Source organism: Barbatula barbatula (assembly GCF_947034865.1).
Source record: "Barbatula barbatula genome assembly, chromosome: 17".
In the NCBI taxonomy this organism is placed as follows: domain Eukaryota; kingdom Metazoa; phylum Chordata; class Actinopteri; order Cypriniformes; family Nemacheilidae; genus Barbatula; species Barbatula barbatula.
Window position 1 is genome coordinate 13,788,229 of NC_136780.1, and position 27,873 is coordinate 13,816,101.

Sequence of the window (27,873 nt, forward strand, 5' to 3'; positions counted from 1 at the left end):
TGTCAAATTGGCACGCTTGACTACATAGCGAGAAAAGGGCGCATTTAGGTCTACATACCCTAAAGACTGTAATGTGCATCGCCCACACTGTTTGGGGAAACCCGTCAAACAACTTTTACTCACCACAAGTGAAACCAACACGAAATCGAAATGTAATCAAAAAAGTTTTGTGGCTTTCAATCCATGTCAACTTTGATGTTGTGTATTACTAAAAGTTGACAAAATTAACCTTTAGCACATATGAAAAGACTACATAAAACTGAAATAAGTAAAGTATATGACCCATCTTGCAGGGGTGTCTCAAAATATTGGTCCAATCAGATGCTTTCTAAAAAGACAATGTATTTTTCTGAATTACCGCATGTACTGTTAATGGTCAAGCTAACTTTGATAAGTCCAACCCTGGCTTTCTGAATCAAAGTCATAAACGCTAACAATGAGAAGGCTGTGAAGTTGTAATCGTTGGGTTGTAAATGTAACGGTATGGCAATTTCCTATCTACAATGTTATGATGTAAAAATGATTTCCACAGAAATAGAATTCAGTCACGAAGGAATGAAAAACCTGTTTGAGAACGCATGGTAAGATAAACATTGCATGTGTTTTGCCATCTTGGGCGCATTACTACGGAGACGAACCTCATACCAGGAATGTGAATAATACTCACAGGGCTAAAGAATTTGGTTATCAAAGTTCAGTACTATATCACTGCACATAATGAGAAAACACAATCCTGGTTCCAAAGGACAAGAAGTCTTCAACCCCAGCTGGTGTATTGCACACAGCTCAGACTTTGGCAAAACTAAGAGTGATACTTGACCTATTGTGACCTCACCCTATCCCACCCCGCCTTCCCCGCCCAACCGTGAACCAGTGAGATAGTTCAAGGGGTCTGGGATGTTATGGGGTCACATTCCGTCTTAACACCACTAAAACGGTGGTCTTGGAAGGACGGACTCTTGACAAGACAATTGAGACATTTAATTGCTTTGGTCTGTCGCCTCAGAACACGAACAAATCTCTTAAATTACCATGGACACCAGTCAGCGTCAAAATGCTGCAAAAAAACATACGCACAGACTATAAAACAGACCATACTGCTTGAGTACAATTACATTGCTTTAAGAAAGCGAGTGTTCATGTACATTTGTTGCAATTCGATAGGGTTGGAATTGATGGTATTGAAAGCATCAAACTAAGTAATTTGCCATACGATAAAGCAAAATCAACTAGACTAATGTGGTTCTGTTTATTTATGATGATTTGGCTTGTCTCCCAGGATGACTATTTAAAGAGTGCACAAAACACCTCTAAATCCATCAAACCAGACCAGTCTTACCAGTGCAAGCAAACTAGCATAGCCCGGTTTAGGCTATATTTAAAGCATTGCATATATTTTACTATGTAGTTTTTTTCTGTATTTAGCCGCAATCTGTAAATTTTTGCCTCTATATCGCCATCTCAGTTCGAAACATTAAATGCAGGTTACTTTACATTTTCTAACTCTGTGGTCCCATCGAAGGGTCCATAATCCAATCAAAAGTGTCCAGAGTTTGTTTATTTTTAAGTAGGAGTGTGACAATATACCAATGTCAATAACCGTGATATTAAAAACCATGATTAATATTGTGTTAATAATATCGTCCTTTATTTACCAGATGTTTAAAATGTTGTCATAGCTATAATGGTTACGAATGATTATGAATACAAAATACACTTGTATTTTGAGTGACTCAGACAAATAAATAGAAAACACAACATTACACAAATTAAAGGTGAATTTGACAAATTATTTATGCATTTGTAGACAAGCATTTAATAGATATTGTGATAATATTGTTAGCATTAATTTCATAGACCCAATAATCATGTAAAGAGAATCTGATATCGTGACCATATTATAACCTAAAATGTTACAAATTAACTGTAATGTATTCAAATGGTTGACGCTGTATAAAATATTATCAAATGTTACCAGTTGAACAAGCCCAGTTTTGATGTCCGTTCATGAAGGTTACAACCTGATTTTGCTATTGTCATGATTCTCGTGGTGAGACACGGAGAGAGGACCCAGGTGCAGACAGCGGGTAAGGGGTTAACAAATAATTTAATAAATAATAAAACAAAGACCCACGAGGGGGTAACAGAACAAAACATGGATACAATAACATGACTAAGACTAACAACACAAAGACTTAACATAAACTCAAAACAAGAACTACAAATACACTGAACTAGACTTGACAAGACACATGGACTCGACTCACCACACAACCACAATGAACCAGCACAAGACAGAAGACACAAGGGCATTAAATAAGGGAGCAAATCAAGAGGGAAACAGGTGAAGGGCATTAATCAATAACGAGGGTAACGAGAGGATGGGAACAAAGACGAGACAGGAGAGAGAGTATGGAAGGCCATCAGAACAATAATTGTCTCTCTCCACATTTAACATGAGGTTATGTCATGATCCTGCCACTAAACCAAGAGAAACATGACATGATGCAGCATAATCATGACATAAGCCTCTCCTAAAGGAGCAGCAACCTGATGCTCCTCAAGGCACAAACAAGACAAGACAGACTGTGACAATGGCAACATAATACAACATGACAATACAATAAATCAAAACGGGAACACAAGAGTCCAAAGGGAAGTCCAAACAGGGGCAGACACGGACTGGGTAGCTCCGGCAGACACGAAAACACTAGCCGGCAGACATGAACAGGATGGCCGGCAGACACAAACACGATAGCCGGCAGACATGAACAGGAGAGCCGGCAGACACGAACAGGATGCACTGGGCTGGAATGGCCGCATACACCGGGCTGGAATGGCCGCATGCACCGGGCTGGAATGGCCGCATGCACCGGGCTGGAATGCCCGGCTCCGCCAAGCAGGAAAGCCCGGCTCCACCAGGCGGGAATGCCTGGTTCCGCCGGGCGGGAGTGCCCAGCTCCACCGGGGGGGAGTGCCCGGCTGCACCGACCTGGATGCCCGGTTGCACCGACCTGGAATGCCCGGCTGCACCGACCTGGAATGCCCGGCTGGGGATCTTTGGTGGCCACAGGATTCCGGCGGCTTCGACCCTGGAGGGAAGACCGGCGGTCTCAACCCTGTAAGGCAGTCCGGCGGTCTCGGCCCTGAGCAGGAATCCGGCAGTCTCAACCCTGGTAGGGAGTCCGGCGGCCCCGACTCAGGAGGGAGTCCGGCGTTCTCGACCCTGGAAGGGAGTCCGGCAGCCTCTAGCCCTGGAGGGGAATCCGGCAGCCTCAACTGCTGCCACAACGATCCCTCTGTCTGCTGGGTCCGATTATGGCTGGTTCATTCTGTCATGATTCTCGTGGTGAGACACGGAGAGAGGACCCAGGTGCAGACAGCGGGTAAGGGGTTAACAAATAATTTAATAAATAATAAAACAAAGACCCACGAGGGGGTAACAGAACAAAACATGGATACAATAACATGACTAAGACTAACAACACAAAGACTTAACATAAACTCAAAACAAGAACTACAAATACACTGAACTAGACTTGACAAGACACATGGACTCGACTCACCACACAACCACAATGAACCAGCACAAGACAGAAGACACAAGGGCATTAAATAAGGGAGCAAATCAAGAGGGAAACAGGTGAAGGGCATTAATCAATAACGAGGGTAACGAGAGGATGGGAACAAAGACGAGACAGGAGAGAGAGTATGGAAGGCCATCAGAACAATAATTGTCTCTCTCCACATTTAACATGAGGTTATGTCATGATCCTGCCACTAAACCAAGAGAAACATGACATGATGCAGCATAATCATGACAGCTATATGCATAGGGCTTGTATAAATGAGAAAAGACCCCTCTGTTATGATATATGATCTTGCTGGCCCAGTGCAAATCTGGGTGTGTGCTGGGTATTAAATTTCATTTTATATGCTTTTAAGTTCAACACCCAACAGAGACATGAATAAAACTATGCACGCAGGGGATGGAGTTTAATTGGAAGAGATGTACATTTCCATGGGAACTTCCCATCCTACGTTATTAAAGCCAGGTTTGCATTCGCTGTGAGAGACCTCTTAATGTCATACTCACTTATTTCAGTCGGTCAACTGGACTTTCCTTTTTTGTTTTTAATTCAATTTAACTTGGGGGGGGGGGCTGAACTTCAGTTGTGATGGAGCCTCTATTAGGGCATGGTTTCTTTTGTTGGGTGTGTGTGGTTTTGTTCGTAGGAGTCATGCTATAAAAAGCGGGTCATAAAAAGAAACATAATTTCTGTCATTCCTTTAATCTGAATCTTATTTTCTGCATCTGCGACACAACTGCCTCATTTCTTCATATGCAAATAACCGAAGCGCAGAATGGATCGTGACTAAATGAGTCAAAAAAGGAGCTTGAAGCAACTGAAGTAACTAATTCCAACGATGACTAACGGACAGGGAAATGTCAAGATCTGAATGGGTGATATGGGCCAATTGAATCTCGCATGTGAATCATCAGCAGGGCCTAAACAAAGCTCCACTTTCCTCTGTTAAGTCTCGACGCAACAGATTTCACAGCCTATAGAAGTGAAGAGCAGAAGGAGGGGCAGAGAAGGGGAGGGAAAGAGGAGGGACCTGTTGGCTCCTGCAGTGGAGGTCAGAGGAGTAGCTGTGGGACTCCAACTTTTAGAACAATCAATTTCGAGGACAGTGGGAGCCGGACTGCAGTGGATGGCACGGGACGGTGATACGCGAGTTTTGTATCGTTGAACGGGACTGGGCTTTGGAGATAAACCTGTGGAGTTTGAAAGCTGGAATACAACCAACTTTTAGCTTGGGGCACTTGACAAACTTGAGAGGAGACATCTCTGAGGTAAGACGCATGGGGTGCTGATGTTTGGAATTATTGGTGGAATGCTCATAAAAACGGTCTTGCTACCTGTCAGCGAGAAAAAGTTAAGCTTTTCCTTTGAAATTAGCCCCTATCTTATGACAAGCAAACTCAAGGTGCTGATGACAAGAAGAGAAACGCATGTATTGAACCTAAACAACTTGACTGATATAGTAGATGGAGGGGAACAAACAAAAGCAGTATTTGCGGCAAAGATTTTTTCAATAGTAAAACATCCAAATAAAAAGTCATGAAATTTCAAGAATAACTTGTTGTATCATGAAAACACTTTAGTCTTTCTCTTGCCATCTATACACAAGCTGCTCATGTTACACAACCAGAGGGTCTTGCTATCGTTGCTTCATTCCACTCATGGAACATGTTACAGATTTTTATCATTTTCATCTGGGCAGAAGCAACGGTTAGAATATCAGCCGGCTTCACAAGTGCTGTTCAAGCCAAAATATGCAAACAGCAGGGAGAAATTAACACCATCTGAAAAACTGTGGAATTTTTGAATATTTGAAAGGGTGATGTATTTTGTCTTGTTTCTGGGAATATACAAATGTGGCATGTCTCTTAAACAATTCCTAAGGGATGGAAAACCATCCCGTGCAGAACGAGCCAGTCGATTTTCAGTCGACATCTGTAAAAGAAAATTAAGAAAAATTTAAATAGGTCTGATTATGTGCTCCACCATGCATCTCTTAAATTCCCACAGAACCGCGTACGTCCCGCCTCGGTGTTCCGCAGATGCAAGTTCAGGCCCCTCCAGGTTTGGATAAGACCCAAAATGTATTTGACACTGAGTGAGTGAAGCCTTTCAAATTCCCAGATGCTTCTTGTCCCGAGGCAGATGGACAGTGCAATTCACCTTCCAAACAATGATGTCGGCTATTACTATTCATGAGTGGATTCAGGTTTCCCATTGAGCCTGAATTAAAGGTTTCTCTCAGTAGATCTCTGCTCATGTAGCGTGGCGTGCCGCTGTGGTAATGAGTGGTAATGAGGGCTTCTAATGAGGCAGGTGGGCCACTGCCAACAACTCCCCTGGGTGTTTAAGTTACCCACACCGATGACTTGATCCTATATCTTTTTATGGCTGAATATTAAATGCCCCTTTGAATATATGCACTGATAACGGTCAGACAACCCCGGCCATCTGGCCAGACGAAGTAATCCAGCGAGGTGAGGAGGATCTAATTTTACTCACCCAACATTCCTTGTTCATACACAAAATACTTTTGCAGACTGATAGCCATTCGCTGTTTGGCAACCTGGAAACCTGACACAGGCATGCGCTCCCAAGTCCTGTTTGACTCTTCCTGGCACCCGGCTGACAGTCTGGAATACAAAGTAAATTCTGACAGATTTCAGAGTTTGGACCGACCCAGGGCTCTTGTGTTCACTGCCAAGACAGTTTTATGAGTATTTCAGCGGGCTTTGGAGAGCTTTCATTTACGAAAAGCTGTGTTTGTTTGTGTAGAGAAGGCTGACCTTTGACAGGGAGAATAATTTAATGCCCCCTGTGGCCACACTGGAGCTCAAAAATTGTTCCCACTGTGATTCACGCAACATCGAAAGAGGCAAGTGAAAAGAATTCCTAGAACGACTGTAAAATTCGGTAGGCCTCTGGAATCGCTCAACATCGGTATAGATCACGTGCATACGTATGCAAGCAATACACTGCTTATAACCAACAGGTACAATAGGTGACTTTTCTATCATGTCGTAGTTTGCAGTTTAACCGCAGGTTATTAAAAGAGTTAGATATTTCCGTGAAAAAATGCAGTGCAAAAATATACTGCGTGTATATCTACGCATTATAAAAAATCTTCATAAGATATTCAGACTGAGAATGTAACTGATATGTTTGCTTTTTTAAATGTAAAAAAACACTTTATTTAAAGGTATAGTTCACCTTAAAAGGAAAATTCTGTCATCATTTACTCACCCTCATGTAATTTCATACCTGTAAGAAAGATATTTGGAAGAATGTTAGCAATTTTCAGTTCTGGGACATCATTGACTACATAGTAGAAAACAATTAATGGTGGTCAAAAGTGCCTCGGAACTGTTTGTTTTCCTAAATGCTTAAAAATATATTTTTATACTATGGTATTGGATGATGACCCTCAACTGAAAATTTTTACCATTCTTTAATTTATAAAGGTTTGAAACAACCTGAGGATGAGTAGATGATGACACAATTTTCATTTTTGTGCAAAGTTTATTTTATAAAAAATTGCCATTTATAAAAAAGAATACACTTAAAATTCAAGATTCATTCTCAGAAACAAGCCTCAGCATCTTATGCGGTCTTGTTTATCATGTTTAATATGTTGTTTTGTTTGCTGTTAATTTAACCGCTAAATGAAAAAGAGAATTGTTTACATCTACAAACAGATGTTTAAATGTATTGATTGGTCTTTCATCCATTCGCAACATTTTCATCTGTATAGTTTATAACATGGGGCCAACAAACTCCTTCCAAAAATGTGCGTCTCATTTAGAACCCAAATACAATTCCGTAAAAATGTTTACAGGAAATTATTCCACTTTCCCAAACGAACAACATAAAATATGCCGTGAAAGATTTTTTTACTGAAGCTCGAACATGTCATTTTAATTTGCCTTGATATATTTTGCATGAGGTGTAATTTTTATTTTGAAGTCCAACTCCAGGTCTCTCCTTAGCAATGGGCACAAGCATGTTATGTCCAATCCTGCAGAACGGGGGGAAATTCAATAACTAAGTCCTCTGTACACAACCGAGGAGCCCTCCATAATTACTTATTTTCGGATCGACAATCGCCACTGAAACAACAATAGCGAGACGTTTGTTAAGCAGATGTAATATGTCCTAACTAATTCCAGGTAGACCACAGAGCGTGATCCCTTCACCTGTTTCCACACCCACTGTATCGCTGTTTTCATTACACAGCCACGTGACATGTTTTCGCAATGCTTGTCTCTACACGATGTTGAATCCAAAACATACACATAGAACAGACAGAACAAACACAAATCGCACGACTTTGAACGCGCCGCCACCATTTTTTCCTTTGGAGTCCTAACCTAAAGTTACCACCTCATCTATTGCTACTGCGGGTGAGTGAGTAGACATGTAATTTCATGTTTGAGATTAACATATGATTCAGACTGTTGTGAGAATGTTTTTCTGTTATTGTACATATTAACGTATGGCCTAACCCAGTGTGCACAGGGAGTTGACATTTGAACATTTCAATTTAAAGCGTGTTTGATTGTTAGGGGGCGTGTAGTGAGTGTCAGAGGTGCTGTAACTTTCAGTCACCTTTTCATGCGGTGTTATACATGTTTTTGTGTAGTTAAAATACTGTTTAAAATAGTGTTAGATGACATAATTCTTGTTGTCAAGTATTTCTGTCAACTAGCCACATTCAAATCTTTCCTGTGATTACATATAGAATAGAATATTAAACTTACGAAATGTAAAATACACAGTATTAAATACAAAGTGAATTTAAAATGATGTCATCATTGTATGACTTTCTTTCGTCTGCAGAACACAAAAGAAGATATTTTGAAGAATGTTATTAACCGGCACCCATTCACTTGCATTGGTTTTGTGCTCATACAATAGAACTGAATGGCTGCCAGTGTTGTCCGGTTACTAACGTTCTTCAAAATATCTTCTTTTGTGTTCTGCAGAACAATGAAAGTCAACCAGGTTTGAAATTACAAGGGTGAGTAAATAATTTTTCCCTTTGGGTGATTTGGGTGATTTTCCCTTTAATTTTATTAAATTTAACTTTATCACTTTAGTCATAATGTCATTATTTGACCTAATTAGACATTATAGTCTTAGAAACATTGGTAGTCTTCAATATTGTGCTTCTCTTATTTAATACTTGCTGAGATTTAACGTTGATCAAATAATTTTCTGTATAATATTTTCTTTTTAGGCAAAGTTAAATTTTTTTGTGAAGGATTATGTCAGTGTTCTTAGTCACCTGCGGCAGAAACCTTATAAACAAACGTTTCTTTGCTCCTTTGTCTAACCATACAAATTTGCATGTACATATGCTACATATGAACACCTACAAATACTAATGAGAACACCCGGGGCAATATGTATGACTTCTCAGTAACTTCCCACAGAAAGAATTCCAGGTTGGAATTTACAGCATTGTGATCTATGGGATCTCCTCCAACTGCTCAAATTTCCACCGTGTGTGGCCTCAGCAGAATTATCACGCACCTTTAAAGAGCATGTCTGCGGTGTCGGCCTAAACCTTCAAGCCTGAGTCATGCTAATGGCACTCACATCTGCTCACAATGAATGGTTGTGTGGCTATAACGGCCATATCCTGCTGTCATAAACGCTCAACGGCAGGGTCCTGTGGACCAATGCGACAAATTCTTGCATGTAGTCATCGCTACGCACTTGGTGAAGATTTTGATAATAGATGTCATACTAATGTAAAGATAAGTTTTGGTTTTGGTGTTAGCCATGCTAACATGCTAACTTTCACTAGCTTGGAACACCTCCGTATTCCAGTAAACATCATTGTGTGTTTATATACGGTTTATCTACGATATGTTATTGTTTTTAAGACACTGTTATCTGTGGTCAGGATTTCATTTGAAGCACAACCGCACAACCGTCTTTACCTGAGCATATACAGACATAAAGTTTAGACGACCCATTATTCTCTACTTCAAAATCTGTCTGGACCTTTTTACATGGCATTCTGGAATACCGGATCAAGAGGCAAATTGTATAAAATGGTCGCTAAACTGTTTCACGGACTTACAAAACAAATTTCATAACATATCTGTGGTGGTAGTGGTTAGAGAATTTGAGGTGATAATTAAATATGTTCTTTGATGCTCAACACGAGGGTTGTTGTCAAAGCAATATAGCTTTGTAAAGTCAAGCCTGTTCAGGTGCAGGATCATTTAACATTAACAGGATTAGATTGAAGCTTTAGAAATGGAGGAGCTATAGATGTGCACTCCACCCATAACCACTTTCCTTGAATGATGTCGAAATAAGACTGTTGAAATGTAGGATAGTGATAATTTTTTAATAAAAGCATTAAGTTCAATTGTTTGTTTAGTTCACCCCAAAATTAAAAAGAAAAACCCGTACAGTATTCCTGTCATATGACCCCTTTAATGCTATGATGAAGCGGAGCAAATGAATAAAGCTCTTAATCTTACAACTGAAATAAATATGTTTTGCCACCTGCAGAATACAAGAATTTCCCCCATCTAAGGTACAAAACAGCAAAGATTACGAAGTGTGTTGAGTGTATTGTATGCATTTGAAGATAATGCAGGAAACATGTGTTAAAACGTAAAGCACTATAGTATTGTATAAAGCTCTCTAACTATTCTGCAAAGCATAAAAATGTTAACTTTATACATCACGTTAAATCCTATTTATTTGTCGCAAACGTGTATCAATGCAGTTGTCATGAAGAATATTCATTACAAGCCTTCAGGCAATCACAAAAACACTCACTGATATTAAAATAATTGTGTTCTCTTCTATGAGTTTTTCAAAACAAATAAAGGAAGAAAGAAGATTCAAGAAACATGTGCTTGAAGGCATGTGAATGATATCAATATAAGGCATGTGAAAAAAACATTGCAAAACCATTTTTGTGAGAATCTTTTCAGAAGCATCTGTTTTTCCTGGTTATTCCACAGAGCATCAAAGTGTCTCTGAAGAATCTTGTCTAACCACAAGTTCATTTGTAAGCGTGTGAAGTGTGTATACGTTTATACATTCAATTAAAGTAGTATGATACCATTCATGGCCGAGTAACATACAAGACTGTTTACCAAGCCCAGACATTTTTGTGTCAGACGTCTGGCAATGGACCGTGCAAGAAGTCTTCTGTATGTCTTAGCTGTCAAATATTGTAATTTATGTCAAGATGAGCACAGACCGCCGAAGGTCAAGTTTTAAGCAACTGTTTTGAACAGGAACAGCCATAACGAAAGATGTTTAAGCCATTGAGTCTGAAGAGAAACATGCGTTGCTAAAAGCATCCCCGCTAGGCAAGACTGTTTCTAATTCCAGAGTGAATAATCAAATTCTCACCAACTGAGGGGAAATATAGCACTACGTTGCAAATGGATACAAAAATGTTTAAACTTCTAGGTTGTAAAAGTTTAGCATTATTGAAAAGACGTTAGTCTTATGTTCAAGGTCTTCCCACCGACAGTCATTCTCGAATTGAAAAAACAGCATGTGATTGAAAAGCAGAAAGTTCTCAGTGGTTTTTGGACAACTTGACCACTTCGGAGGCCAGACTGGCTGGCCCGTGCAATGACAGTTTGGGAGAGTTCATTAAAAGTACATTAAACACCGTCACGCTTCTGAAATTCACAGACCATTGAGCTGTTAGGGGCCTTTTGTGACATGAGAGACAAACAAATGTATTCCCAAAGAATATGAGCCAGAAGCTTACTGACAGAGCACAAAAGTTGAGAAATCTCAAGCAGTTGCTGATAGTTAAATATTGCAATGATTACATACAATTTTAAAAACAAGAGGTATGTTACTGTCCTATTAGTAGGATAAACATAAGGATGTGTGCATAGGTCGTGTCTGAAGTCCATCAATAATGGTTATATTATAGATAATCATATTAAAGACCACCCAAATCCTTTTTTGAAGGATTGGCCCAAGATGATCTTTAGGAAAAGTAGTTTAACATGTATTTGAAATGCAGAGAGCAGAAGTGAATGTGATAAAGAAAGATGTACAGTAAATTAATATTTCAATATGTGTATAGATACACAATGAGACACCACATTATTCTCTGTCAATGGCCGATGATGGAGAGATCATGCACAGTACAATCTTCAAAAACGTTGGCACAATAACTTTATATTTTACACTTTACAGGGCGTTTTGAACGAGTACATTCATTTGAAATATGCTTTTATCCAATGCAACTGCATTCAAGGTATACATTTTATCAGTGTGTGATCTCTGGGATCAAACCCGTGACCAAGTGAGCTACATGGAGGAGTCAGTTTACTCAAAATACTATGAAAGTGGTTACGAAGGCTACGAAGATGCTAAGTAACTTTTGTTACGGGTGACTGTCAAGAATGTCCTGCTATGGCTTACATACAGAGGCTCTTGCAAATCAGAGTAAAATAAAACATTTACTTGTGGTGGCATAAACCAAAATTTGGTTTAGTTTTGCTTCATTACTATCTGTGAATGTTATTGCTCATTCGAGATGAAAAACATTTACAGAAAGGGAGCTGGCTAGCTAGTTTAGAAATCATGTTAACCTTACCCTTAGAATCGGTTACAGACCCCTTTGGTTTTAGGTGACAACGTTGGGATCACTTTCATAGCAATTTTTCCAGTTCATGTACTGTATAATAAAACAAACTGTTAAACAGCCTATGGCGGATCTCTAATGTTTCGCTTTTGATGATCTCCATGTGGGTTTTATGTCTGAATTAAAGATCAGGTATCACACACAGTTTCTGCCAATCTCATATTAATCTTGACTGCCTATACAGTAGTATTGCATACGTCGTATCTTGGAAGAGTGTTTAGTTTGATCACATTAATAAAGGAAAACACGAGCTGCTGGAGGCTGGGAGTGGGACGGAACTACAGCACGAGCACAGAACAGCACGTGCAGACAATTATGCACAAAACACAGACATACAGTATGACTGAGCTTAATTTACCGCGAGCAGTTCGTGTCCGGCATCTTTTAGCACTGCACCATCTATCCGTTTCAAGCGATCTCCAAATCCACCGCACTGCAAGTTCACTGCATTTGGGTGATGAATGTTATTTAAACGGTGGATATAATGCTCGATTTGGAGATCGTTTGAAACTGATAGATGGAGAGGATCTCAGCGCTAAAAGATGCCAGACAAGTCAAACTTAGTCATTTGTCTGTGTTTTGTAGGCAATCGGAGTGTACATGCATAATGTAAACAACACAAAATTATAATGAATCAATGAGATGATCGTGCTTAAGTTGCGCCCTCGCTGCACGCCTCCAAAGGCTCGTCTTTCTCCGGAAATAATCGTACAGCTGAATCTGTATTGTATCAATTTGATCAAACTCAATACTCTTCGAAGAATACTACTGTATAGGTACTCAAGATTAATAAGAGACCGGCAGTAACTGCCTGTGTTCTCTTATCTTTAAGTGCAGTGATATTGTCTTTAGTTGACCACATTAGGTTGAATATTGATGGCCGAAATTGGTTGCATTACTTGTCAGTCAGAGAGCCTCCTCGTGTGTACAGGGATACTGGCGGTTAGTTTTCTGTTATGAATACCTTACAAGTTCAAATCTTCAATCACACCTCAGTATACAATTCTCGATATTAACAAACCATTTTTCCCCAATAAACTCTTAAGTTGTTGCTTATTAATAGTTAGTAAGGTATTTGTTAGGTTTAGGTATTGGGTAAGATTAGTGATATAGAGTATGGTCATGCAGAATATGTGCTTTATAAATACTTTGCCAATAATAGGCTTGCTAATAACATTTCATTAAATGTTGAGAATTGCCCCCTATACTGTTCTAAAGTGTTACCAAATCTTCGAAATTGGGCATCAATAACTACAGAAATTAAATAAATTGTTAAATTTGATATTTATTGAGTTGTCAGTGAATGACAACTTCTTTCTCATGACACCATATAATCTCAACGTCAACTAGACTTCTTTTTGCAACATAATAGCATCTTAACATGATATGAGAAATTTCCTGAAACAAACCAACACAATATTTACCTTTGGCTTAGAAAGTCTATGGATTGCTTACTGTTTGTTGTTGGTATTTGTTACTGACAGCTATATTAAAGGGTAATCGTCAGCTCTGAGATACTTACTATCTACATTCTGTTCTAATTTATGAAATTATTTACTTGTACAAGCTACTAAATCGGTACCCTATAGTTCTTCCCTGTCTCGTGACGAAACACTCATAGGATAACTAGTCACAAGATGTTCTTATTTGAACATAGTGTGCTAATCGGTTTTACCATGGATACGCAATGTTGATCACTAAACAGGCTCAAACTACTAATCGTTTCTCACAAATATATAATTTCGCTTCAGAGGACATTTGTGACCCTGGATCACAAAACCAGTCTTAAAGGGCTAGTTCACTCAAAAAACGATTTACTCACACATCATTGACTCACCCTCAGATTGTTTCAAACCTATATCAATTTGTTTGTTCTGTTAAACACAAAGAAAGATATTTTTAAGAATGTTAGCCATTTTCAGTTCTGTGACATCATCCACTAACATAGTATGAAAAAAATATATACACAAAATGAGATATGTTGAAGAATTTAGGAACACAAACAGTTCTGGGGCACGTTGGACTACCATTTAATCTTTCCTATTATGGCTGTCAATGATGTCACAAAATATAAAATTGCTAACATTCTTCCAAATAACTTTCTTTCTGTTCATCAGAACAAAGTAATTTATACGTGAATGATGACATCATTTTCATTTGAGGTGAACTTTAAGTAGCACGAGAACATTTGTAGTAATAGCCAAAAATACATTGCATGGGTCAAAATGATCTATTTTCTTTTATGCCAAAAACATTAGGATATTAAGTAAAGATCATGTTCCCTTAAGATATTTTGTAAATTTCCTACCATAAATATAACAAAACTTTATTTCTGTGAGTAATATCCTATGCTAAGGACTTAATTTTTATTGTTTGCACCCTCAGATTCCAGATTTTCAAATATGGTTCTATCCTAATAAGCCATTTATCAATAGCTTATTTATTCAGCTTTCAGGTGATTTTTGTTATGCAGGGTCACATTTATGAACAGTCATTTGTATTACTTTACTGATGGATCATGCGCTTCTAAGAGCTTGTTGATGTTGACCCCCATGTGCAGTAAGAAAATAACATGAAAGGATTTAATATAAAATGGATATAAAATAAGTTTGTGTTCAACTGAAGGCATGAGGATGAGAAATTGACAATATGAGATTCATATTTGGGGGACCTATCCCTTCAAGTGGGATACAAGGGACTGAAGTGAGGTGGTTGTAGTAATTATTTTGTATGCCCCACATTTAGGGAGAATTCTCAATTAAATTATTTCTTTATGAATATCTCAATTCACGAGTTCACGAGACAGCACTTAAGGCAGGTTTATTCCAATAGTCATATGTTGCTTTTTGGTATCAACAGCCCGATTTGTTCAAAGGAATAATTCACCCAAAAATGGGAATTCTGTAATCATTTATTCACCCTTATTTTATATCAAACATGTATGACTTTCTTTCTTTCTTCTACAGAACACAAAAGTAGATATTTTGAAGAATGTTGGGAACCCAACAACATTGAACCCCATTTGCTTTCCTTTGAATTTCCCGGCGTCAAATTTCTCAACAAATCTAAAAAAGAAAGAGTTATACTGTATACAGGTTTGAATGACATGAGGGTGAATGTTACGTGATGTTAACATCTCCTTTTACCCAAAAACAATGACTTTTTCCTTAGCAACCAGAAGTATCGGTAACATACACAGTGAAATTAAAAACACTAGAAGCAACGAGTGGACTTGGCTGCAGCACTAATGTGAAAACAAATGAACTAATGTTCCCATAATTTAGTGCTGGCACCCTACACAGGCTTCAAAGCCATATCTGTTCAGAGTGGGAGTGGTTCTCTTCAACAATGATGTTTTAGATTTAATCAAGTAAAGGTTATGTAATCCTTATAGCAATGCTGTGAATTGTGAGCGAGACTTCTGAGACATGAGCGTTGTCCTTGTCTTTCTCCATCTGTTGGAATTGTTTGGAGGAAAGCCTCTAAATGATCTTAGCTGTCAGCTCATCCAGGAAGCCTTCAGGTTTGTTTGGGAAACATTCGGCTGTCCTGTGAACTATTGGAGAACTCACCTCAAGTGATTTCTCATCCCTGTGTGCTTTGACATAGACAACAGCCTGTACAGCCATTATCATGCGACTGCTTTCAAGAATGTGCTGGGTACAAAAACTTTCTTCTGCAAAATACATCTATTGTTAAAGTGGGCACTAACGTGTCTTTATAAAAGTATATCGATTTTAGCTTGATTCTGTTTATTCACATTCAATGTTAAAAGTTGAATTCACCATAAAATGAAAATGTTGGCATACTTTTTCACCTTCACGCCATTCAAACCTGTATATGACCCTTTCTTTTGTGGAACACCAAAGAAGATATTTTGACAAATGTCTGGTTTTGTGTCCATACAATTAAAGTCAATGGGGGCCAATGTTGACATTCTTCAAAATATCTTCTTTTGGATTCTGCAGAAGAAAGAAAGTCTTAAAGGTTTGAAATGAGGGTGAATCATTTATTTTGTAGGATTTGTAGGGTTCGAAAAAATTGTTGGTTCTCAGAGGTCAAGTTACAGTTTTTGATAGATGCTTTATTTAATGACGTGTAAGAGGTGTTGTCAGAAACTGAAGCAATCTAAAATCCAAAACAGCAAGGGACCGTGGTGAAATAAGGTGCAAGAAGAAGGGAAAAACAGATGGCTTTTTTTTTTTTGGCAAGGAAGAGATTGCTACCAAGGCAAAGAATGTCTGAACAGGTCAAGTTGAGGTGATGTCTAGTTTGATCAGTCAAGAGAAAGATGAAAATGAACTCATGTTAGCATTTCGACTTGCCAAAGCAAAATCATTTTGTAATCGCTGATGACCCCCGAAAGAAACCAAATCTTGATCTGCTGGAATGTAAGAGTGTAAACTTTGGGCAAGTGAATTAATGCATCTGGACTACCGAGTTCATGAAATGACTTGAATAACTCAGAGATGAGCATTTTGAAAATGCTTGAAAATGTTTGAAAATGTTTTACATCCTCAGTGAATGCTTTGTCCCGATCACTGTACTTTCTGCAAAACAGCAGCTGTGTTTAAAATAATATTTCACAGTTCTCCCAATGCGGTTGCCTTTGTGTTCCACATAATTTACAATGGACTGACAAGCATGTGCGTGCATATTTACTGTGGCGTGTGTGTCCATGTGTTTGTGCAACTCATTATTAACGTTAACATTACGTTGGAATTGCATCTATAAGGTTTCTGTTATCGTGACTTTCTAACAGAAATAAACACAACTCCTCTAAATGTGTGCTGTTTTTGGATGCATGCAACATTTTCATGCGTTTTTCCATAGATATCCTGTGAAAGATTTACTTCCCCTTATGTTTGAATAACACGCAGATGTTTCCGATTATGGCGGACACACAGGTCAGGAAAACAGTTTCTCTCTGATTTATTTACATTTATTCACAACTGTTTCTGCTTTAAAATTTCTTACAACAAATTCTGTTTGCTTTTGGCCGTTTCAACAGATCAGGTGATTCTGAACTGTCTTGAAGTTGAAATAAAATTAGAATTGTCGGCTCAGCTCTGGTACAGTATTTTAGTGCATTAGCTTGATGTTTACAGTTTTATCTTGGAAATATATAGTGGAACTGTTGCCGACTTTCATAGATTTATTATCCCAGATGCCGCATAGCCGACGAATAAAATTCAACAACGATAAAACTTGCATGCATTTGATTACAGAATATACTAAGTATTTTATGTATGCACCACCATATGTAATGTCATCCTTTAAAAAGCTACGAAAGCAGAACATGCTGACGTTATTTGTTTTGTCAATCCAAACATGTTATGCTGTCATGATATTTGCCATGAAACAAAAAAAGTTTATTTAAAGAAATGCTCAGTCAGTTGTTTTCCACACAACAAACATGTATTGTGACTAAAAAATGACTGTATAGCTATCAAAAGCACAAAGTGGTCGGAAATAATTTTTCATTAAAATTGTAACATTTTTCAAGATTTTAAATAGCTTACACAGTGCCGCAACAGATCTAAGGTGTATCAGATCAGAAGTTGCATTGCATAGGATTTCTACGATCTTTCCTATTCCTACGCTCAAAAAAAATGCTGGGTGGTGTGATCTGTTTACACTACATTATGCATTTAATCATAATAATAAGTAAACCACATGCTTTTTGAAATACTCTTGATAAATCAGAAGATATAGCCTAGAGCTACAGCTGTTATTTTAGCACACACTAAACACATCTACGCAAAACATTTGGATGCAACACAATATTTTATATCTAAACCTGTGATTAATGACTTTGTTAATCGTTTAATGCCAAAAGAAGGAGCTTGAAAATGTAGCGGGTGGACAAATCTGTGTGTCTATCAAACATATGCTCCTCCTAACTCTTTTATTCTCTCCGTCATGATGTCTCACACTCTCTCATTGTCATATGTTGATAAAAAAGAAGCGTCATCCGTCTTTAGCGCTGCTTCATTATATGTGCTGTCAGCACCTAAGAGAAACTGTGTGCTTTTGACAAGTGTTGACACTTACATCTCTTAACAGGCCACTAAACCTACTGACATGTGTACCATTCAGTGAAGAAATGAAATTGGACACGCCCATTTTAACCTAGACTGGTGTTAAATCATTTATTACAATAATTAGCTTTGCCGACTCGAGTTATACAGTACTTTACCTTAGTGAACTAAACCTACATTTTAAGTTGATATATTTTTTCGTGTTGCACATTGCCATGACTATTGCTTTCGATAGCAGGCAAAGAAGTTCATGGTAAGGTTTAAAATGGAACATCAGCATACTCTTAAAGGGGACATAAGATGCCCATTTTCCACAAGTTGGTATGATTCTGTTGGTATATTTGTACTTATTTTGGTTAGAATTCCTCAATTATTGTGTAAAACAACGCCTTTGTCGACAACAGCTCTGTTCACAGCAACCTGTTGCGGAGCATGTCTCTTTACATGAAGTTAAAGGGATAGTTCATCCAAAAAGGAAAATTCTGTCATGAGTTACTCTCTAGATGTACAAAACCTGTCTACATTTCTTTGTTTGGTTGAACACAGAGAAGGATATTTGGAAGATTGCTTGTAACAAAACCCTCTTGACTACCATTGTAGGAAAATTGACAATGGTATAGTTAAGTGTCCCAGAACTGTTTACTTTCCAACATTCTTCAAAATGTCTAAATGAAAAGCAATTTTCCTATGTCAATGGGGTCCAAGAACTGTTTGGTTACAAGCATTCTTTTAACTATCTTTTTTTCAGTGTTCATCGGAACAAAGAAATGTATACAAGTTCTGAACTCGGAGGTAACTTTTGTGGCTTTATATTTCTATACTGCTGGTTGCTTTACATATGAGGGCTGAAGTCCAATGATGTAATTTTATGGTGTTGTGGTATGGCCTAATGGCCTGGCTCTTTTAACATTAAGTTTATAAAATAAACCTGGTAACCAGACAGGGGTTTTCAGTAGTGGACACCGTTTACATCACTCCTTTCCAGGTATTCCCATGAATAAAGTACTTTTAAGGCATAGTATGAAAATGGTACGCAACCACGATTTCAGCAGATTTCCCACCTAACTGTCTTTTACATCTCTTAAAAAACTCGGCTGCACAATCAGCTGTTTTTTTTGTAGTCCTTAACATGAAATAGTAGCTCAGTTAGATTTCACATGTTAAATCAACACAAAATATAATCTAAGCCCAGATCTCAGTTATAATGGACGAATGCAGCTAGTTGTTTGCATATATTTAGCATTATTAAAGAATAATGTTGTCAAAACAGACTTAATGTTGATTAACTTAAAGTATGTACGCTTGTCTAACAGTGTGCAACGGCATTGGGATCAATCTGCAAACAGTAATGAATAAAATGCTTTTATATGGATTTGAGAGCTTTTATGAGGTTTATTCGCGGCGTTCCCACACATGTATCTGTTCTTATATTCTGAATCCCTAAGATCATTTAATTTAAATGGTGCTGGAGTGTGAAATATACATTAAGTGCACACTCTAAATTAACATGAGGCTATAAAGTCAATTGGAAAACAAGATTAAAAAATGCGAATGAAGAATCGTGGGCGACTTTTTACGTATATCTGCATAAAAGTAAATGCAATATAATAAACATAACTATGTATATTATCTATGTGTATAAAGACCTTACATTTATTATTTTAGAATGAGCTATTTCTATCTACATCCACCATGTTGTTTCTACAGTAGCCCTGAGCTTGTTGTTCGCAGCCTCACCGTTAGATGTCGCTAAATGTTATGCACTGGACCTTTAAATAAGTATCTTGCATTCATAAATTTAAAAATACAGTTTGTGCAGACAAGTTTAAATGTCTCTAGAGGTGCACAGCAGTTTCTTTGTCACCTCATCTACTAGAAAGTAGGCCAACGTTTCTTGTGTTTATTTTCTGATTTAAATAAACAGAAAGTATAACAACGCAACCTTCAACCTCAGGACGCTCTCAAAAGAATAATAATAAACCTCCTGCCATCACCAATTTCAGGAATAGGTTGCCAAGTACCAGCCTGAATGTAAGACGTTTAAAAAGTGTAAATATGGGTCCTGAGCACCACAGGTTAAAGGTGTTCGGTAAACCATTTCGACTCTTGGTGGCATTACTGTGTGCACTGTTTATAAAGGTTTCACCAAAGGGAATTTAGGGCAAATTCTTTAGTGTTTGAAAGCAAAGTATGTTGAGGAATACAGAGCTAGTCTCTCTGTATCTGTGTGATGAGTGTGTGTTTATACATTCTGCACATGTGCTGTTGGGGTGTGCTTTCGCTCTCGGGGCAATTTCTGTAGTGGTACGAGAGAGCAGTCGCTCACTTTTGAAAAGTGTTTCAACATGACCATGAAATTGTTCTCGTTTCTTGTAGAAACACTGCACTGATAAGTGTGATGGAAACACAAAACATTACAATTTTGTTTGATGTCAAAACCTTTGTATATTTTTGCTTCTTCTAATCGATCATATAGGTTGTGAAGAGAAGATAGAAGGATATACTGTGGCTAATTTTAAGGAACATGTAAGTTAAGCTACATGGTCAGCATATGTGGCATGCCATTTTCATCTTTTAAACAAACAAAAACATTGTACAGCAAATGCTTACAGAAACATACTTACAATGGAAGACTATTCAGGCACAAAGCTTATTTTAAAAGCACTTAAATTATTACTTACAAAACGTGTCTTATTTAAACTGTTGACTTATTTCATGTTTCATGTCCTAGTTTATATGTATAATGTTCTGGTCTTGTCTATGCTTTCATCATAGCTGCATCATATTTTCATTACGTTCGCAACATCCAGATAACCACATAAAAACGTTATTTTCCTTGTTATACGCAAAGCACAATATAGTCAGTGCAATGCAGGAGATTACATAAGGTATTCCCGTCTCTACGTGTGAAAGCTCTAACTTAAAGCAAAATGTTAGGTGACATCTGGGCAATGTCATACGTGTGAGAGCTGCCCTAAATGCAAACTCAGGGCGTGGTCTACTGTTTGTACATCGGATCCCTCAGCTGCAGAACATATAATGCAATATATACAGAGCCAGAGAGGGGCTGTATGCGGATGTATCACATCTTTGTTTTTGAGTTCCATCCCGCTGTTTGTTTGCATGAGAGGTTAGTCTATACTTTGCTGCCATGTGTAGAACTGTAAGCATTGTGGAAACCCCAGATGTAGACAATGCTAGAACACGGTTGCCCTCTAGTGGTAGCTCTGAATCAACCTCTCTCTCACACTCGCTCCGTTTTCATCTTTCACACCCTACTATTATGTATTTACTGAATATGTTTAATGTATTGGCTTTACAAACAACTTCATAGTCTCATATACAGTAGTTACGCAGCATGAGAAATGCTGTGAGAAATTTTTTAACTTTTAAACTGTTGCTGAAAAACGTTTTTTGTTCCCACGGAGGAAAAGAATCATGATGATGAAACTGTGCTATGATGAGAGAAGGCAAGCACATTTTTGTGAAGGAGAGGCATCGACCTTGTGGAAACAGACTGGTGGTCTCTAATAATTAAATAGGTAAAAAGGTATGGGTGGCATATTTTAAGTAGTAGGCCTATTTGGGCTAGTTTTGCTTGGCCATTGGGCTGTTACACAAATGGCAACCCTGATGTTAGTGGCAAGGATATGGAACAGTTCTTTTCAATTAGTTTGTCATGGGGGCCAGTTCATGAAAAGCATCCCAAATGAGGGACCGGAAAGATATGGCTTGCAATTTGAGAAACGACACAACAACAAGAAATCTGTTAATTTTTTTCCCAAATTAAAGTTAATTTTTTTCTGGATTCTGTGTATTCTATCTTTGACTATACAATAGAAATATATTTGCCCACATGATCAGTATACTTCAGTATTCAGTATTCCCTTATAAACTGTATTAAAAAATAGGTAGATACGTTGAACCATACAGGGATAAATAAAAATAGAAATAAACGATAAAAACGATTTCAACGGAAACAACATAAACAAATGATATATGGCCCAAACTTAACTTCGGGTAACTTCCACAAGTTTTAAAGGGGCCATATGGCGAGAATACGTGTTTTCTGTGTCTTTGCTGTGTTATAATTTGCCCATGCATGTATTAGAGACGTAAAATTGCAAAAATGTGTCTGATAAAACTGTCTATACCAACGAATCTGAGTCAGGATGTTGTTTAAAGACAACCAAGTCTAAATGAAATATTCTTGCGATTTTTCGTTTTTAAAACACAGTGCGTTAAATAGATTGTCTGGAGACATTGCTTTGCACAGTTAAAGAGATACTTTACTCAAAAATGAAAATTCTGTCATCATTTACTCACCTTCTAGTTGTTCCAAATCTGTATAAATGTCTATGTTCTGATGAACAAAGATAAAGATATTTGGAAGAATGCTTGTAACCAGACAGATCTCGCCCCCCATTGACTTCCATAGTAGGAAGAAATACAAAGGTAGTCAAAAGTGCCCCAGAACTGTTTGCTGTCCTACATTCTTCAAAATGACTTCTTTTGTGTTCAAGAGCAAAAGAAAATTTGAAAAAAGAAATTTTTCCTACTAGAGGAGTCTAGACGTGAGATCTGTTTGAAAAATTATGTTTTCATATTTAAAACTATTTAATAACTATGATGTGGTATTTAGATGTCATAGCATCGTAACTCTGACAAAATCATGCATCGCAACAGGACAGAAGTTGAAAGATGTGTTTGACTGCATGTGACTGTGCAGACACAAGAGAAGACTGCTATGTATGCTTCCGAATGGCTTTCATGATACTTCGATGTCAGACACCGATCTGTCTGTGCAGCACTGCATGAAGCCAAACACAACTGTATCCTAATTGAGAGACTACTTTCTGGTAAGGCTGTACCATTTCAAGAGGCTCCTTCGAATGCAGAATAAAAATGAATGCTTGAAGTCACAACAGGGTGAAATAATTGACACATGTACAATATAAATCTGATCCAAGACCTGTCTCCCGTGAGATTGGCATTGTGTCTGTGCGTTGGTTTTCCAATGTGTTTGGAAAGAGGGTGGTTTTTCAGTATTTAGGTCTAAAGGGCCGGGTATACTTGACTTTCCACGTCCGTCTCCTACACTAAGCGTCCGCACAGCTTCTTGAGCCGACTTAATGGCAGATAATCGTGTTAGACACATGCTCAGTATGTTACCGATTGGACTCGGCCGATTAAAGCAATGTTCACACATGCGCTGTTGTACGCATTTCGTCCACGCGATCTCAAAAAATGGATTGCATGCGGACAACCACGGACCCTCCTGATGACAAAATTACGTCATACGACCGGACTATAATTTAGCCTTTAGGATGGAGCAGCTGACTGGTTCTTGCATGGTAAATGACGTCATATATGTGCCGGGTGGCCAGTGGATTTTCAATGTATTTTTTTCACTGAAAATAAAAGCCAGGCCTGATGATGTTTTGTGAAAAGAAATGTTGACTTTAAAGAATCCGGTTCATCTTTGCAGGATAAACAAGTTTAAAGGTCATTAAGCAATTAGTGCATTACATAAACAAACCAACCAAATATTTACTCCGTTCATTTTGCCATAATGAATTTCCTACAGATGTGGTGTAAAAAAGAGAGAGGCTGGTGTTTGTGGATACTGTCTACTAAATTGCTTTGGAATTAGTTTGATGCTTATAAGCTGTGCAGGTAATTTAAATCAGAACCTAAGTTAAATTGTGTACACTTGCTTTGTATTGACGGTGACACTTAAATTAGTTTTGTCAGATATGGATTTTTTATGAATCCTGTGTTTATTCATTTCAGAATCCTTTTTGAGACAAAAAAGCTTCCATATGTGGCTGTTCTACATCAAATCACAAAGCTGAGCCTCCTTTGATAGTTTCTAAGTAATGAGACACATTCTGTGGTTTAGACGGGGCAGATGTCGCATAATGAAGTGAGAAATATCACACGTTTAATAATTTCTATACAGTATGATAAATGAAGTGAGATTTTTTTCCTCAATTTAATTTTTTATTATTTTGTGACAGTTATTTAGTGTGGAAACAATATATTTTAAGTTTGTTGTAAAGTATTCAAATATATTTAAACATATCATTAACAGAGAGTTTGAATTGATACCATCATTCACAATGCTTCATAGGAGTGAGTGATTACTTTTGGTGTGATTTGTGTTTCGATGGCAACAGCAATTTCTCAGAATAATTCTCAAAATTAATTAGGAATCAAATTTTAAAAGTTATAATTATACTGGAGAGCTGTAGACAATGTATTTGTCAATGTAATTTAGACTGTAAACAATTCAAAATATATTTTCATATTTCTCCCAAATTTCAAATAGAAATATTGTTTATTTGCAGAAAATTTAAACTAAAGAAACAGGTCAAATAACAGATAAGATGCTCTGTATTTTTCAGACCTCAAATACTGCAAAGAAAATAAGTTTATATTCACCTTTAAGCAATACAAATCATATGTGCATGTATTTGGGAAAAGGAAAGATATGTATGTGATAACCTGGATTTTATCACAGTTTTCATGTGTCTTGTCATGCTGACAGTCAGACATTTATTTTGGATGGTTTTGTCACTCCTGAGGTTTGATTTGGTTGAAATGCAACAGACAATTGTCTGGAATGACCACATTGCATCTAGAAAAGCTCATTTAATAAACATTTGGAATGGTCTCCTTATTTTGCAGCTGTATGTATGTAATCAAACTTGGATGTTGTATACTTAAAGACGTGCATGTGTTTTCCAGGAAAAGACGAAACACAGGCCAGTCCGGATGGCAGGCGCTTGGGGGTCAGCCTGCACTGGACTCTGGCTCTAGCAGCCCACTGGGCCCTCACTTCAACTAGGAACATTTCACAGGTCAGTGAGTACAGATATCCACACGGTCTCCAACACATGCACATACATACAGCTCTGGAAACCTTTTGGTGTTTAAAGCCGATTTGTGAATTAATAGACAGTTGTTCCAGCAAACTTTGATAAACTGCATCTTGATCTTTTTAAGATAAAAGAGGTCAAAGTCTGAAGTCATTTTGCTTCTCAAGAATGTATGAGTTTTTAGATATTTGTATCGGAAAACATGACAGAAACAAATCAGTGCATATTTCCAACTTTTAGATATAAGGGTGTTGACTGATTTATAACCCTGCTTGTATCATCTCTCTGTTAGCAGGACGTGTGCCCATGAGGTCGTTGACGCTGGTCCTGCTCTTCCTGATCAGCGTCCAGGCTGCATTCAACATGGGAGGCCACACCCAAGCGCAGGGGCAAGCACCAGAACGTTCACCCGGGTCTCACGGCCATCCCAAACAACAGGACACACACTACGATGACGAGATTCCCACCGTGGACCCCAAAATCTTCAACAAGCGCCGATACCGCTCACCCCGCGTGCTCTTCAGCGAGGTGATCCCTCCGGAAGGCGAAACGGGAGCCTCCAGGCGCCCGCGTTTTCGCCGGAGGGCTAACGAGTTTTTGCATCGTGGCGAGTACTCCGTATGTGACAGCGAGGAACACTGGGTCGGCAACCTGACCCGTGCCACAGACTTGGCGGGCAACGAAGTCACGGTGCTGCCGCACGTTCGCATCAACAACGTGGTTAAGAAGCAACTGTTCTACGAGACCACGTGCCGTGTGTCGAAACCCAGCGGGTCCCCCAAACCGGGTCAGGGAGCCAGTGGCGTTAAAGCTGGCACCTCGAGCTGTCGTGGTATCGACCACAGGCACTGGAACTCTTACTGCACCAACACGCACACCTACGTGCGGGCGCTGACGACCTACAAAAACCAGATCGCCTGGAGGTTCATCCGAATCAACGCTGCATGCGTGTGCGTGCTCAGCCGCAACTCCTGGAGGCTCTGACTGATAAACTGACTGGGGTCTCGGGCCAACCTGCTGCAGCCTCCTGTTCTACATCCATCCCATCTGTCGATCACAACAACCTTACTGCCAACAACGGTGTCCGAGAGCCCGCCCCTTTTCTTTTCTCTTTATGACATCGCAACCAAGTCCCCTCCTACCCTACCTCACTCTGTAAATTATTGGTTAAGTTATGAGGACTGCATGACATATTTATATAGTTTGTACGGTCAGAATATAAATATATATATATCTATATAAATGTGTATATACAGTATACATAAGCAAGCTTTGTTTGTGTTGTTGATGCTTTTATTTATTAAACACCTCACTTGTGTATGTCAATGCAAGACTGATTTCTATTGTATTCTCGTATGGTATTCAGAAATATTTTTTACGGTATGCTGTCTATTTAAATATTCAATAAGAATTTAGTTTAAAACGACAAAGAGTTTAACTGATGGAAATAAGAAATATGTGGATCAGTTCAAATTAAACAGGACTTGAGCGAAATTGCTACACAAATGCACTCCTGGGCCTGACTCTCTTCAATTCTTATTGGTAAAAAGTGAAATGATTACATTTAAATTTGGCATCTACAAGTTTTGATTAAAAATTTAAATTTGTTATTCTTATGCTTTATAACCTGACTTTATTTAATTACACCTAGTACACTTCCATAAGTTTATTTTAACACATGTTTGTATCTAATGTTGTACTACAAATGTAGCCTTTTGTACTTCTATTTAACCGTTGAGTGTACTTAGATGTTAAGTCAATCCTAAAAGGTACCACTACAGATACATTTTTCGAAATTAAGAAAAATGTGTATAGAGCACTTGAAATGCATTTAAGTGTATTTCAGATTATTATTTTCCACCTGGGTAAACAAAACTGACAGAAAATTAAACCAAAGATGCACAACTGTGCCATAGGATTTGCTGGCCTATTACTTATGATTTATTTGCTAAAATTGATGTTACTGTTCGACTTATTGAAGGATTCAATAGCCATATTGAATCTAGCTACACATCTCATGAGTTCACAAAGTGATGGTTATCCCTGGACCACAAAACAAGTAGCAAGGGAATATCTGTGGCAATAGCCAACAAAACATTGTATAGGTAAAAACATTTTTTTTCTTTTATGCCCAAAATTCAATAGGAATTAAAATAACGGTCATGTTCCATGAAGATATTTTGTACATTTCCCACCGTAAATATATTAAAACTTTTATATAAAAACTATTTGGTGAGTGGATGCAGCAACATTTCTGACAAAATGGCCAGAAACACGCAAAAAAACATTGCTCGCTGCTGAACGCTCTTTGGGAATTACACTCAAGTTTGGTATCAACTTTATATATAGCTTAGAATTTCTGGCCATAAGACTGGTTTTGTTGTCCAAGGTCACATATTATTGTACAATTCATTTCGTACAAATGAATACAAACTAGCCACTTCGTAAAATAGTTTAAGAATACTTGTGTGATCATTCTACCATCACCTCGGCCATAACATTTCACATTAATTTATGCTTCTTGGACATTTTAAGGTTTAAACGAAGCTTAGAATTCCCCCACAATGACATTTGTCAAGGGCGACCACTAAATGATTTGGGCTGTATTGGCTAGCCCATCAATATTTCCTGTCCAAATTGTTCCAGTACTGTAAAGATCCATTGTATAAAATTTACCAACAGCTCCTTCCACCCTTTCGAAGCACTACGGTGGCTGA

The 27,873-nt window shown here is 38.1% G+C and overlaps 1 protein-coding gene across 8 annotated transcripts; it reads left to right on the forward strand.

Annotated features, from left to right (window-relative positions):
* Positions 1 to 4,628: 4,628 nt before the first annotated feature.
* Positions 4,629 to 26,665, forward strand: ngfa (nerve growth factor a (beta polypeptide)). Of its 8 annotated transcripts, none has more exons than XM_079477714.1 (4): positions 4,629 to 4,858; positions 8,570 to 8,604; positions 25,026 to 25,138; positions 25,452 to 26,665. In XM_079477714.1, exon 4 carries the CDS (start codon positions 25,463 to 25,465, stop codon positions 26,138 to 26,140), a length of 678 nt encoding a protein of 225 aa, XP_079333840.1. In that variant the 5' UTR covers positions 4,629 to 4,858; positions 8,570 to 8,604; positions 25,026 to 25,138; positions 25,452 to 25,462; the 3' UTR covers positions 26,141 to 26,665. The 8 variants fall into 8 exon arrangements, with proteins under 8 accessions (XP_079333840.1, XP_079333833.1, XP_079333834.1 ...); XM_079477711.1 differs by having other exon boundaries at positions 4,674 to 4,858; positions 25,449 to 26,480; XM_079477710.1 differs by lacking the exon at positions 4,629 to 4,858 and adding an exon at positions 7,880 to 7,987 and having other exon boundaries at positions 25,449 to 26,665.
* The last annotated feature ends 1,208 nt before the right edge of the window (positions 26,666 to 27,873 follow it).